At 40.9% G+C, this 15,791-nt stretch overlaps 1 protein-coding gene across 1 annotated transcript in view; it reads right to left on the bottom strand.

Annotated features, from left to right (window-relative positions):
* Positions 1-789: 789 nt before the first annotated feature.
* LOC122556243 (uncharacterized) overlaps positions 790-15,791 on the bottom strand; it is a 288,957-nt gene continuing 273,955 nt past the window's right edge. The window contains exon 52 of the mRNA XM_043702860.2: positions 790-1,199. Within this exon, the coding sequence (XP_043558795.2) occupies positions 1,124-1,199 (76 nt within the window). The 3' untranslated portion in view covers positions 790-1,123. The remainder of the gene's footprint in view (positions 1,200-15,791) is intronic.

The following is a 15,791-nucleotide window of genomic DNA, read 5'->3' as shown; positions in this document are numbered from 1 at the left end:
TGCTTACAAACCACAGTTTGGCAACCATCATGCTTTTGGGAATTCTCCTTAAATGAGTTAAATTCCTGTTGGTATTAAAAAGCAAAATACATGTGTGATAATGTTTGATATCTTCTGATTTGAACATGTTTTTTATGAATAAAAATAATCCTTCTTCATTAAACTTAAAATTTCCTTCAACTGTCTAGAATTAGAAGGCCAGAAGTATGTTTAAGGAGAGTATTAAATGCAGAGTTAATTTTAAAGATGAACTCTTGTAATGTAGATTATAAAAGAGTCAACAGGGATAATTTCAAATTTCTATTGCCAAACAAAAAACAGGATAAAGGAAACTGATGATATATTTTATACCCTATCCAATTTATTTTGTCTACTGAAATCAATGTAAAATAAACTCAAACCATGTGTAAAATAAGAGAGGCAAATCACTTTTTCCACATCTCACCCACTGATTAATTTAAGATTAACTCTAATATCCCCAATATTTTGTAGAAGTGATACAGGTTCCTATATGTAGGTTCAGTATATACTGTGTACATAAAATTGTGGTCTGAATAACTACCAAAAATATAGATCACTGCAGATTGAAATGCTCTCTATTCCACAAGGTCAATGCCCTCAATTTAATTTATGGAGTTTGGGATATATTTCTCTACTAAGTGCACATAATTAAATAAATGCCATCTGTGCAATGTACTAGTGGCTCGGTGTTCTCTTGTAGTCTCTCAAATTAAGTATTTGTCGAAATCATCAAATGACTGAAAATGATAAACGTGATACTCCATCAAATTAGTGTAACATTTAGTTTTATTGTGCTGTGAAGATCAGTGGAATCCACATCTGTACAATTATTTGCATAAAGTATTTACCATTGCAAAAGCAAAGGGCAGAGTCTTTGCCAAGCTTTGTATCAGCACCATCACTTTACTATCAATTACTTTGTTGATGTGAACGTGCTCATAAATGTTACCAATATCAACAAACTGTCCAGCAAATTTAGTAGTAGTGTTTGCTACAGTCCAATCAGCACCATAAAATAATAGCATTAGTTTATCTTCATCTCTGTATTAATACCTTTCAAACATAATTAAGAATAGCACCATTACACCCTTTGAGTCCAGATTTACTTTGTACAGACTTGACAACGACTTATTATGGATCGTAATTCTCCTGCCTTTAGCGTTTGTGGTCTGGGTTTCCTGCAAATAAATATAAAGAACTCCTTTAGGTTCAGCCCATTAGGTTACTGCAATTATGTTCAGTTAGCAGACAGGCTAACTATGACTTCATTGTAGAGTTTCTGGGTTAGAGAAGATAATATTCTAATGTTTGCTTGCCATTGAAGAAAAACACCATGTATGTTTCTTATAGAAGAAATGATCCGAAGTGACTCATAGCAGAAGCGGTAATGCCACACTCACAGGAATCCGATTCATCTGAGTGTGTGGCTACTAAGGATAGCTGGTCATGTTGTTTCGTGGCTAATTGGTGTTCATGGATGCAGATCGTTAGCTGTCTTCCTGTTTGTCCTATGTAGTGTTTTGTGCAGTCCTTGCATGGGAGTTTGTACACTACATTGGTTTTGCTCATGTTGGGTATCAGGTCCTTCGTTGTGGTGAGTTGTTGTCTGAGAGTGGCTGTTGGTTTGTGTGCTGTTATGAGTCCTAGTGGTTGCAGTAGTCTGGCTGTCAGTTCAGAAATGTTTTTGATGTATGGTAGTGTGGCTAGTCCTTTGGGTTGTGGCATGTCCTCATTCCGTTGTCTTACTATCCTGTTGTGGTTCTGTTCGCCGAGCTGGGAATTTGAGTTGCAGACGTTTTGTCCCCTGTCTAGGTGACATCCTCAGTGCTTGGGAGCCTCCTGTGAAGCGCTTCTGTGATGTTTCCTCCGGCATTTATAGTGATTTGTATCTGCCGCTTCCAGTTGTCAGTTCCAGCTGCAGTGGCCGGTATATTGGGTCCAGGTCGATGTGCTTATTGATTGAATCTGTGGATGAGTGCCTGCCTCTCGGAATTCCCTGGCTGTTCTCTGTTTGGCTTGTCCTATAATAGTAGTGTTGTCCCAGTCGAACTCATGTTGCTTGTCATCTGAGTGTGTGGCTACTAAGGATAGCTGGTCATGTTGTTTCGTGGCTAATTGGTGTTCATGGATGCGGATCGTTAGCTGTCTTCCCGTTTGTCCTATGTAGTGTTTTGTGCAGTCCTTGCATGGGAGTTTGTACACTACATTGGTTTTGCTCATGTTGGGTATCAGGTCCTTAGCTCTGGTGAGTTGTTGTCTGAGAGTGGCTGTTGGTTTGTGTGCTGTTATGAGTCCTAGTGGTTGCAGTAGTCTGGCTGTCAGTTCAGAAATATTTTTGATGTATGGTAGTGTGGCTAGTCCTTTGGGTTGTGGCATGTCCTCATTCCGTTGTCTTTCCCTTAGGCATCTGTTGATGAACTTGCGCTGGTATCCGTTTTTGGCGAATACATTGTATAGGTGTTCTTCTTCCTCTTTTTGCAGTTCTGGTGTACTGCAGTGTGTTGTGGCCCTTTTGAACAGTGTCTTGATGCAACTTCTTTTATGTGTGTTGGGGTGGTTGCTTTCGTAGTTTAGGACTTGGTCTGTGTGTGTGGCTTTCCTGTAAACCTTTGTGGTGAATTCTCCGTTCGGTGTTCTCTGTACCATCACGTCTAGGAATGGGAGTTGATTGTCCTTTTCTTCCTGTCTAGTGAATCGGATTCCTGTGAGTGTGGCGTTGATGATCCGGTGTGTGTTCTCTATTTCTGTGTTTTTAATGATTACAAAGGTATCATCTACATATCTGATCTAGAGTTTGGGTTGAATTTGCGGTAAGATTGTTTGTTCTAACCTTTGCATTACCGCTTCTGCTATGAGTCCCGAGATGGGTGTGCCCATGGGTATGCCCATGGGTATGTTGAATGTGAAGTGTGTTGTGAGGCACAGGTCCAGTAGTTTGAGTATGCAGTCTTTGTTGATAGGTTCCCCATTTCTTCCTTGTCTATGTGTATATTTCTGCTATTATAGGACAAGCCAAACAGAGAACAGCCAGGGAATTCCTAGAGGCATGGCACTCATCCACAGATTCAATCAACAAACACATCGACCTGGACCCAATATACCAGCCACTGCAGCGGACAGCTGGAACTGACAACTGGAAGCGGCAGATACAAATCACTATAAATGCCAGAGGAAACATCACAGAAGCGCTTCACAGGAGGCTCCCAAGCACTGAGGATGTCACTTAGACAGGGGACGAAACATCTGCAACACAAATTCCCAACTCGGCGAACAGAACCACAACAACAACGAGCACCCAAGCTACAAATCTTCTCCCAAACTTTGAACACCTACGGGTGAGAGACGCTAAGACTTACTATCCTATCAATATTATAAAAGCATGTTTGTTTGAATTAGCTTATTAATACATGTGATTACCTTAAACTGAATCTGTCCAAGTATTATAGCAGTTTGGCAATAACTTATTTCTGCATGCATATTTAGTACAATATTTATGATGACCAGTCTAAAATGATGAGTGTATTCTGTAAGTCATTGGCTGCACTAGTCTGGTCAGTTGTGATCTCCTCAGTTTGAAAGTCTTTTAGGGGGAAAAGTTCTTTTACAAGAAAGAAAGGACAATAGAGCTGAAATTGAGCTTCAGCAGGGACACAAATGATCTGTTCTGGAAATAAATCTGGGACCTTCTTTGGATGGTCCAACAGTTGTGAAAGGTACTATACTTGTCTGTAAGTTCCTTATTTTTTTCTTCCTATAAGATGGCATGCAGGTTATGCTTTATCGGTTGTTTGATCACTACTGCTTCAGACAGATTACTGTGATTAACTTGTAATGATCAGTGTCATGGCCAAGATTGCTTCAGCCCAAATTTGTCATCAGCATAGTTGATCATAGCAAGGGCTACACGTACAGAATTTTGTGCTTATGTATGTCAGTAACAAGTAAAATATAAGTACCAGACTAATGTAATTGTCCCTTGAAGTGCCTCGCACTGCTCAGAAGTGGAGCCCACTTATTCAGACAAAGTAAAAACACTTCCTCTGCTCACACTGCATCTGCCTGCAGCCATTTTTCATTTTCATTCCACATTATGATTTGGATGAGAATCGAAGACACAAATAGTTCATGCTTCATAGCTTGCGTCGGAAGCTTAGCCTGTTTGTCTAGGTGATTCCTCGTCCTGTACTACCTGTAAAGCTAATCAGTTTTCAAACATTCTACAATACCAACAGACCCTTTAATGTAGCTCTTTGTCTCTCCACTGAGTCCCTAGCCTAAAGCTTTGTTGTGATGCACTGTCTCTCTGTCAAGCCAGGATGATGATGACCAGCCCTTCTCAATACCATGTTTTCCCATGCTGTATCATCTTTCATCCTTATATGTACAGTTGCCCATCTTTCCAGTTGTTGTCTTCTGCACCACATTATGCTATCTCCAATTCCAATACATGACTTCTCTAACTTTCCCACCACAGCAGTGGCCTTTGATAGCCTTGAATTTCATCGCACAGGCTCTAAGACAAACCATGACCCAAACTCTGACTGACTCAGAAGGACAGCCGATTGATCTCTGTGATGCTCTCGTGCTGACTTACCGCTAATCCCTGGACTGAATGGAAGTGGTCTGCAGGTCTGACCACAGCGCCCTCGAGCAGATTTAGGACTGAATTGAGAAGGAACTTCTTCACCCAGAGGGTTGTGAATCTATGGAATACCCTGCCCAGTGAAGTAGTTGAGACTTTCTCAGTAAATGTTTTTAAAGTTAAGATAGAAAATCTTTTGAAGGGTAAAGGAGTTAAGGATTATGATGAGAGGGTGGGTAAGTGGAACTGAGGTCATGAAAAGATCAGCCATGAATTTATTGAATTGCAGAGCATATTCGAGGGGCCAGATGGCCTGCTTCTGCTCCTATATCTTCTGTAGCTGCTCTGACTTTAATATTGGAGGAAAACAAATCCTGCATTTGATGAGGCAAGATTAAGTAATAATGAGATGTCTGTAAACTCCAATAGGCTCATCACTCACTGGTGAGATTCTCATCAAGTTATTGAAACATGATGTGGACAATCAGAGTTTTTATCTCAACATCAAGAATCTAATTTTTCCATTCTTCTCCTGTTTTCCCAACTATCTAGCCATTGCCTAGATCATTATCTGGAGGAATTCTGCTTAATATTTTACATCTTATTTAGCTTTGAGCAGAAATGACAGATTACAGATAAAGTTAAAAGATCTGCATGGAAATGCAACATCCATGAAAATGAAAGTAGGGAGGAAGGGATTGTTGGGTCAGCGAATTAACTAACCAAATGCTAAAACAATCCTCACGGTTTAGCTCAACCAAGTACTCCTAATACTTTTGGATCATATGCCAACTTGTCTCAGTGGATTTTTACTGTATCCATACTGCCATACTGCTTTTGTCACTAAGATCACTAAGACATATTAATTATTTTCTCAGCAAATTGTGACATAAAATCACCAGCAGAGGTTGCAGGACAAAGCGTTTTAACCTTTGTTGTTGTTGCCATATAATTTACAGCAAATATAGTTAATCTCAACTGATGCTCATTAAGAGTTTTCTTTTTGTTCATTGGATATGAGCATTCCTAGAGAGGCCAGCATTTATTAATTATACTAGAGAAGGAGGTGGCGAACTATCTTATTCAACTGTTGCATTGGGATACCAACAGTGATGCCAACAAGGGAGTTTCAAGAATACAGGAGAATATAGATAGACTGGAGAGTTGGGCGGAGTAGTGGCAAATGGAGTTCAATCCGGGCAAATGTGAGGTGATGCATTTTGGGAAGTCTAATTCTAGAGCCAACTATACTGCAAATGGAAGAGCCTTGGGAGACTTTGATGAGCAGAAAGATCTAGGAGTGCAGGTCCATTGTACCCTGAAGGTGGCTGTACAGATGGATAGAATGGTCAAGAAGGCGTATGGTAAGATTGCCTTCATCGGACGGGGTATTGGGTATAGGAGCTGGCAGGTCATGTTAAAATTACACAAGACTTTGGTTCAGCTGTATTTAGAATACTCTGTACAGTCTGGTCGCCACATTACCAAAAGGATGTGGATGCTTTGGAGAGGGTGCAGAGAAGGTTTACAGGGATGTTGCCTGGTATGGAAGGTGAGAGATTGAGTAGGTTATTTGTTTTCATTTGAATAAAGGAGATGGGGGGGACTTGATTGTGGTCTACAAAATCATGAAGGGTATAGACAGAATGACTAGAGATAAACTTTTTCCCAGGGTGAAGGATTCAAGAACAAGAGGTCACTCGTACAAGCTGAGAGGAGAAAAGTTTAAAGAGGATACACGCAGAAAGTACTTTACACAGAGGGTAGTAGGTGCCTGGAATGCGTTGCCAGCAGAAGTGGTAGAGGCAGGCACGGTAGATTCATTTAAGGTGCGTCTGGACAGATGCATAAGTTGGTGGGGAGCAGAGGGATACAGATCCTTAGGAATTGGGCAATAGGTTTAGACAGTGGATTTGTATCGGCTTGGAGGACCGAAGTGTCTGTTCCTGGGCTGTAAATTTTCTTTGTTCTTTCTTCTTTGTCATTCCACATACAAACCACCTACTCATGCATCTGTCAACCACGAAGGTTGCCCCTCGTGTCCCTTTTAAATCTTTCTTCTCTCACCCTAAAAATACAACCTCTAGTTTTGAACTTCCCTGCCTAGGGAAAAGACCTTTGCTATTCACCTATGCCTGTATAAGGTCACCTCTCAACCTCCTGCTGTCCATTGAAAAAAAATCCCAGCCTATCCTTATAACCTGAACCCTCCCTGTAATATCCTGGTAAATCTTTTCTGTACTCTCTCTAATTTAATAATATCCTTCCTACAGCAGGGCGGCCAAAACTATACACAATACTCCAAAAGTGGCCTCACCAATGTTCTGTAGAACCGCAACATGATGACCCATCTCCTTTACTCCATGTCTGAGCAATGAAAGCTAGTTTGCCGAATGCCTTCTTTACCATCCTGTCTACCTTTGACGCCACATCTAAGGAACTATATACCTGAGCCCCTATGTCTCTCCATTTGACAACAATCCCCAGGGCCCTACCCTTAACTATGTAAATCCTGCCCTAGTTTTTCTTCGCAAAATGCAACATTCGCATTTATCTAAATTAAACTCCATCTGCCACTCCTTGGCCCATTGGCCCTTTGTAATCTTAGATAACAGTCTTCACTGTCTATTATACCACCACTTTTGGTGTCATCTGCAAACTTACTAATCACACTTATACAACATAATTCCAAATTAGGATGGTGTGTGGCTTGGAGGGGCTTTTGCAGGTGGGGTGTTCCAATGCATCTGCCTTTGTCCTTCTAGCTGGTAGAGTCATAGGTTTGGAAGCTGTTGTCTAAAGTCCCTTGGTGAGTTGTAGCTGAGCATTGTGTAAATGGCACACATTTTAATGCAAAACAAAACCAGTATTTGTACAGAAAAGGAAACATGTTAGGACTGAAATTCACCTTCAGGAGGATTGCTAGCTTGTGCTTTGTAAATGGTGGACAGGCATTGGATAGACTGGAACACTCCTAGCATTTGATCTATACTTGCTACCACAGCATTTATGTGGCTGATCCACTTCAGTCCTTGTCAATGGTGGCCACCAGCTTGTTGATAATGGGTGATTCCATGATGGTAATGCCATTGGACATTAAGGGTGATATTTAGATTCTCTATTTGGCGATTGTAATTGCCTAGCACTTCCATGGCACAAATTTTGCCTAGGTCTTGCTGTGGAAGGAGGCTGAGTGTTTCAGTATCTGAGGTTTTGCAAATGTTGACAAACGTTAAGCAATCATCAGCAAATATACCTACTCTGAGAGAGCACTTTGATTTAAACACAGAAGATCCTGAAGGGTCTTAACCGAGTAGATGTAGAGACAATATTCCTTTTGGATGTCTCCCTTTCTGGAAGAATCGAGAAATAGAGATGACTGTTTAAAAATCATGGGTCACCTATTTAAAGGAGATGAGGTGGAACGCTTAATGTTCAGTGGCATTAACATCACTGAATCATCAGCAAGTATCCCTACTCTGAGAGAGCACTTGACGAAGCAGTTGAAGGTAGTTGTGCCTAGGACACAACTGAGATAATTGACCTTCACAACCACAACCATCTGTCGTAGCTTTGACATATGTTGCAAACAACGATGCAACACAGTATGTTTAGCTATTTCCAGTTACTCAATTATTCTGAAACAGTTTAAATCTGATATAAGTACAATATATCGATCGTAGAAATCCCAAAATACTTTAACTGTTATGATTTTCTTGAGAAGCAGGTTAAGTTTCCTTAGTCTGTCTCTCATCAATATTTTAGTAAGTCCTAATGATTAATTAACTTCAAACTTAAGGACACATATTGGATGGCAGTGGATTGGTGATCCATTCAAAGTAACATTCTTTACTATTGCAGTGTGATCAGCCTTATTTTGGGTCTAAACGATTTGCGCTCTTCCTAATGGTGAATTTCAGCCCTAATATGTTTTTTTATTACAGTTTTGTTTGAGTAAATGAAAGTTTTCAAACTGAATTGGTTCCCAAATCACAAGATATTGGAGTCAGTTATTCATATGCTGTGTCATGTGAATTGCATAATCTGTGTGTTTTTCTATTTACTTAGTCTATTATGTCTGTTGTTGGACATAAGCAAAGAAAACATTCTCTGAAAATGATGGGACTGTGTACTTTGTGCACTATTTCTTAGATAGCAAAGGGAGTCCTTGAACCAGTGTCAATACTTCCATGAAGTCACTAAGCGTTTCAGTATTTCAAAGACAGTCCTTGTGTGGAAATGTTTAGAAACCACATAGAAACAACTTATCTATTACCATTGTATACCTAAAATATGCTGCTAAAAGTGACAGGATTGAGTTTGTTTTGAGTGACAGTGCAGAGCCATCTTAGGATGCTTTATCAATGACCATCCCTCCAAGGGATCAAAATTGGAAAACTTGCCCAATGTTTGCAAAACGTCTAGTATCATTGGCAACATCTAATGTAATGTTGTATACGAAATAGGAGAAGAGTAGGTCATTTAACAACTGAATCCTGATCTCCCACTCAATAAGAATGTGGCTGATCTGATTGTAATCTTTTGCTGTTTTGCTTAACAAGAACCTATTTACCTTTTCTTCAAAAATATTCAAGCATTCTGCTTCCACACCTATTTAGGAAGGTAGTTCCAATGACACACAACCACCTTAAAGAAAACGTTCCACCTCATCCCTTTTAAATAGGCGACCCATGATTTTTAAACAGTCATCTGTATTTCTCGATTCTCCCAGAAAGGGAGACATCCAAAAGGAAACATCGTCTCTAGATCTACTCAGTTAAGACCCTTCAGGATTAGATTAGATTAGATTACATTACAGTGTGGAAACAGGCCCTTCGGCCCAACAAGTCCACACCGACCCGCCGAAGCGCAACCCACCCATACCCCTACATTTACCCCTTTACCTAACACTACGGGCAATTTAGCATGGCCAATTCACCTGACCTGCACATCTTTGGATTGTGGGAGGAAACCGGAGCACCCAGAGGAAACCCACGCAGACACAGGGAGAACGTGCAAACTCCACACAGTCAGTCGCCTGAGGCGGGAATTGAACCCAGGTCTCTGGCGCTGTGAGGCAGCAGTGCTAACCACTGTGCCACCGTGCCGCCCACACGGGTGTTTAGTTATCTCTTGATTTGGAGATGCCAGTGTTGGACTGGGGTGTACACAGTTAAAAATCACAAAACACTAGGTTATAGTCCAACAGGTTTAATTGGAAGCACACTAGCTTTTGGAGCACCGGTCCTTCATCAGGTGATTGTGGAGGACACAATTCTAAGGCACAGAATTTATAGCAAAAATTTACAGTGTGATGTAACTGAAATTATACATTGAAAAATACCTTGATTGTCTGTTGAGTCTTTCATCTGTTTGAATACCATGATAGTTTCACTTCTTTCATGTGTAAATCACAAAACCTTTTTTTTAAAAAAGTGGCATTCTCAGGTTAGCTGTAACAATGGGTGTTAGCTAGACAATAAGTTGAAGTTGTTGGCCCCCTGTGTTCTCTGTCTATGCCATGATATTTAGATTGATTCTAATCTAAAAGGTGAGATAACAGAGTTTTACATGAATTCATGCAGTTTTGAGCAAAGTACAATGTAACTCTGCAAGTACAAATTCACCCCACAAAATATATGTGTGCATGTGTGTGTCTGTCTGTCTGGGTTGGGGGTTGTGAGTGTGAGAGAGAGTGTTTTTGTGTGTGTAGTGAGTGTAGAGTGTCTTAAGTGTGAGAGGGTGCGTGTGGGAGTGTGTGTGTGAGTGTCTGTGCATGTGTGTGTCAGCATGTGTGTGTAGGAGTGTATGTGTGTATATATGAATGTCTGTGTGTGTGTATAGTGCAATGGTGATCACCTGTAATATGACATGAACCCAATGTCCCGGTTGAGGCCCTCCCTATGTGTACCGAACTTAGCTATCAGCCTCTGCTCGGCCACTTTTCGCTGCTGCCTGTCCCGAAGTCCGCCTTGGAGGATGGTCACCCGAAGGTCCGAGGTCGAATGTCCTGGACCACTGAAGTGTTCCCCAACTGGGAGGGAACACTCCTGTCTGTTGATTGTTGTGCAGTGCCCATTCATCCGTTGTCGTAGCCTTTACTCGATTTCCCCAATGTAACATGCCTCAGGGCATCCTTGCCTGCAACGTATAAGCGTATTGAATTTCTAATCTAAATTTTGTGCCTTAGAATTGTGTCCCCCACAATCACCAGATGAAGCTTTTTATTCCTGATGAAGGGCTTTTGCCCGAAACGTCGATTTTGCTGCTCCTTGGATTCTGCCTGAACTGCTGTGCTCTTCCAGCACCACTAATCCAAAATCTAGTATCCAGCATCTGCAGTCATTGTTTTTACCTAAAACAGGCAACAGTTTACAAGCATTGCCCACCAGATCTGTGCAACAATAACAAAAAGAAGGGCACGGAAAGAGACGTAGGGATCTACAGAACAGAAAAAGGCCCTTCGGCCCATGAGGTCTATGTAGATCAGTGCACAGCTTTAATAGTTCTGTAGCTGCTCACTCATTGTTCACCTCCCTTGTTCTCCTTTATCTAAAGAAGAATGTCCTGTCTCTATGACTGGTTAGACAGTTGCTTGCTGAACATGATTAATTTCACCTGCCTTCTGAGAATAAGGGATGGTTATCCTTTCTCCATTTGTGTTGCACAAAAATCTTGTTTTGTTTCTTGGCAGTTAATAATCAGTTATCTGAATACACATATCTTGTATTCTGTTACAGCATTTGTATGTGGATAGCGGGATGACAATATGCACTTAGTATAAAAGTCTTGCAATGGTTTGCCAGTGTATTGCTGTGTATTAAGAGTGCTGGAATACTACCTAAACTAAATGTTGTGCTCATCATGTCAGCAAAGATCATGCATGTTGTACTCCTAAATTGTTGAACAATGGGAAATTTGGAAATGTAATCCATCAAAGGGATGCTGTCTTCTCTATGCACTGAAAAAGCTGGGCTACTTTCATCCAAAGAGTAAATGAAGCATTGTATGGATTTAGTCTCCCTCCACTGTTGGGATTGACATGTTTGACATGGCTTACATACCTTGATAAGTCAAGAATATCCTGATTCAGCTCGGAACAGAGCATAGATTCATAGGCTAGCCATCTTGTGTGTGTAGTACCGATATTTCGTTGGTGTAACATTAACATGATATCTTGTAATGCTTTTGGTATTAGGACTTCTTTCCCCTTGAAAATGATTTATTGTGACATACTAAATTTGACACTGTATGGCCAAAATGAACAAATCTTCTAAGGTGCTACTTTGATACTGTGGTAACTTCCCTTGATAATGGTCTTTTATAGAACATGGAACAATACAGCGCAGAACAATCCCTTCGGCCCTCGATGTTGTGCCGACCTGTGAACTCATCTAAGCTCATCACCCTACACTATCCCATCATCATCCATGTGCTTATCCAAGGACTGTTTAAATTCCCCTAAATGTGGCAGAGTTAACTACATTGGCAGGTAAGGCGTTCCACTCTCTGAGTAAAGAATCTTCCTCTGACATCTGTCTTAAATCTATCACCCCTCAATTTGCAGCTATGCCCCCTCATACAAGCAGATGTCATCATCCTAGGGAAAAGACTTTCACTGTCTACCCTATCTAATCCTCTGATCATTTTGTGTGTCTCTATCAAATCCCCTCTTAGCCTTCTTCTTTCCAATGAGAACAGACTCAAGTCTCTCAGCCTTTCCTCATAAGACATTCCCTCCAGATCGGGCAATATCCTGGTAAATCTCCTCTGCCCCTTTTCCAATGCTTCCACATCCTCCCTGAAATATAGGGACCAGAACAGTACACAATATTCCAAGTGTGGCCGCACCAGCGTTTTGTATAATTGCAGCATGATATTGCGGCTCCAGAACTCAATCCCTCTAAGAATGAAACCTAACACACCGTATGCCTTCTTAACAGCACTATCCATCTGAGTGGCAACTTTCAGGGATCTGTGTACATGGACTCCAAGATCCCTCTGCACATCCACACTACCAAGAATCTTTCCACTGACCCAGTATATTGCCTTCCTGTTATTCTTCCCAAAGTGAATCACCTCACATTTATCTGCATTGAACTCCATTTGTCACCTTTCTGCTCAATTCTACAGTTTATCCAAGTCTCCCTGCAACCTGCAACATTTTTCCACACAGTCCACCACTCCATCGACTTTATCGTCATCTGCAAACTTATTAACCCATCCATCTATGCCCATGTCCAAGTTGTTTATAAAAATGACAAACAGCAATGGTCTCAAAACAGATCCTTGTGGCATACCACTAGTAACCTGACCCCAGGCTGAACATTTTCAATCAACCACCACTTATTGGCTTCTTACAGAAAGCCAGTTTCTAATCCAAACTGCTAAATCACCCTTAATCCCATGCCTCTGCATTTTCTCCAATAGTCTATCATGTGGAACCTTATCAAAAGCTTTACTGAAGTCCATGTACACCACCTCAACTGCACTTCCCTCATCCTCATGCTTGGTCACCTTCTCAAAAAACTCAGTGAGGTTTGTGAGACACAACCTGCCCTTGATGAATCCATGTTGACTATTTCCAATCAAATTGTTGCTTATGATTATAAAGCCTATCTCTTATAATCCTTTCCAAAACTTTTCCTAAAACAGACAAAAGGCTTATTGGTCTTTTTCTACATTTCAGTTGTTTTTTCCATAGCTGCCAATTCCAACTGTTCACACTCAATCTGGCCAAAGTGTAGCAGGTCATATTTGAAAATATCTTCAGTTATAGTCCAGAGCATCAACGTGTAGATTAAGAGGTGTATCTTAGTCTTTGTGTGAACCTGTGTAATCTGCTGACCATATTTATGTAATCATCCTGGTAGCTGGTTTATATTTCACTTTCCTCAAAATCATTTACTGTTTCGATTGTGTCACGTTTGGTTTGTTCCATCACTGTGGAGATGATTTGAATCTCATGAATTGTGACTACACCAAAGTCTGTGCACACTAGTAGTCCTGCCATTGCTCAACTGTTGTAATTACTTGCATATTGGCAGTGCGGTATGATTCTGCCAATGTATGGAGTTGTTGATCTATTATATACTGAGAAATAGTCTGACAGAGGTAGTACCATGGAGCACTATTTACTGAGATGTAGGTCTTTCATGGTGTTTAGCAGTAATATGGTGGCATTAGCTCATGCATCAGTTTTTGCTTTTGGTGAGTTGTAGAGTCATACAGCACAGAAGGAGACCCTTTGGTCCAACTCATCTATGCTGACAGACACCCCAATCTGGCCTAGTCCCAGTTGCCAGCATTTGGCCCATATCTCTCTAAATCCTTCCTATACATATACCCACGGGGATGGCCTCAACCGGGATCTTGGGTGACCCCACTGCAGGTGACCCCACTGCAGGATACACACTCTCTCACTCTCACTCTTTCACTCACACACACATACACACACACTCATGCAGACCCTCTCTCATACACTCACACATTCACTCCCACACACCCCTCTCATTGACTTAAAACCCTTTGCACTCACTCACTCACACACATACACACACCCTCTCACAGACACTCATTAACTTCACCCCCTAACACACACACACACCACATATATGTTTGTAGGATGAATTTGTACTTGCAGAATTACATTTTACTTTGCTCAAAAACTGCATGAATCCATGTAAGATTCTGTAAATCCATTTTTTAGAATAGAATCAGTCTGACCATTGTGACACAGACTGCCTCACACAGGGAGCTAACACCTTCAATACACTGGGCTGAAATAACACCAATTGTTAAAGTTCACTTGAGGATGTAACTTTTAAAAAAGGTTTTGCAATTTACATATGAAAGAATTGAAACCAACATGGTCATTCTAAAAGATGAGAGACTTGACAAACAATCCAGGTCTTTTTCAATATATAATTTCAGTTACATCACACTGTAAACTTCTGCTATAAATTCTGTGTCTTACAATCTTATTCTTCACAACCACCTGATGAAGGAGCAGCGCTCCGAAAGCCAGTGCTTCCAAATAAACCTGTTGGTGTAGAACCTGGTTGTGTGTCTTTTTAACTTTGTACACCCCAGTTCAAAGGGGTCTCCAAATCATATACCAATCCAGATCTCTTTTTAAATGTTGCAGTTGTACTCACCACCACTTCCTGTGGCAGCTCGTTCCATTCACGAACCACCCTCTGATGAAAGCTACCCCTCAGGCCCTTTTTAAATCTTATCCCTTTCACCTTAAACTTACATCCTCTAGGTTTGGATGTGATTTGATTTGATTCATTGTCGTCACATGTATCTAAGTACAGTGAAAAGATTTGTTTTGTGGACAGTTTCGACAGATAATAGCAAATAAGGACATATAGATCATAGGGTGCTCACAGTGAGGCATACCAGGTTACGGCTGCACAAGAGGTGCACAAAGCAAGATCAACATTAGCAAGATCAACATTATTTGAAGTTAGCTCCATTTAGTAGTCTAATAACAGCAGGAAAGAAGCTATTGAACCTGTTGGGTGTGCTTTGAAGCTTCTGTATCTTCTACCTGATGGAAGAGAGCATTGCCGGAGTGGTCAAATGGCCTGCTTCCACACTAGGGGATTCTATGATAGAATCTCCTGATGCTACATGCTTTACAGATATCAAGAAAAGCCTGATGGTATTTAGGTAGTTGCGCAAATTGTGTCTGTTATTGCTTTTCTTATTTTGGTCTGCTTTGCTGACTGTAGTGAAGTGTTAAAACATGTAATTGCTGGCCTGCCACAATGGCTTCATACTTGCATTCATCTTCTAGTAATGTGACAATGGCCGTGGTCTTTCCTCTTGCCCAAAAATTCCTGCCAAAGACTTTAATTGAGGCAGTACCAACTCATTGATCCTCACTGACAATTCCTGTTTCGAAAAGTTATACTCATGTTCTTTGTTACAACGTGTTCCATCTAACTGGGTAGCAGACCTTTGGGATTGCTCTCTATTTGACATGAGTTATTAATCCTGAAATTAATTTTTACCTTGACCTGGTCATCAAGAACTTTTTTTCTGGATGTTTCTGATCATGCATGGAAAGACCAGCATGTTAAATCTGTGAAGCCGCTCCTTGCTGATGGCACCACTTTAAGCCATGTGCCCCTGAGTTTGTGTTCGTGTAAAATTAAAACTGCAACATTTTAACAGCAAA

This window comes from Chiloscyllium plagiosum, unplaced genomic scaffold, assembly GCF_037043375.1.
Source record: "Chiloscyllium plagiosum isolate Xiang-an unplaced genomic scaffold, Cpla_swu_hap1 HiC_scaffold_13, whole genome shotgun sequence".
Lineage (NCBI taxonomy): Eukaryota > Metazoa > Chordata > Chondrichthyes > Orectolobiformes > Hemiscylliidae > Chiloscyllium > Chiloscyllium plagiosum.
This window is presented reverse-complemented; position numbering and strand designations above follow the sequence as displayed.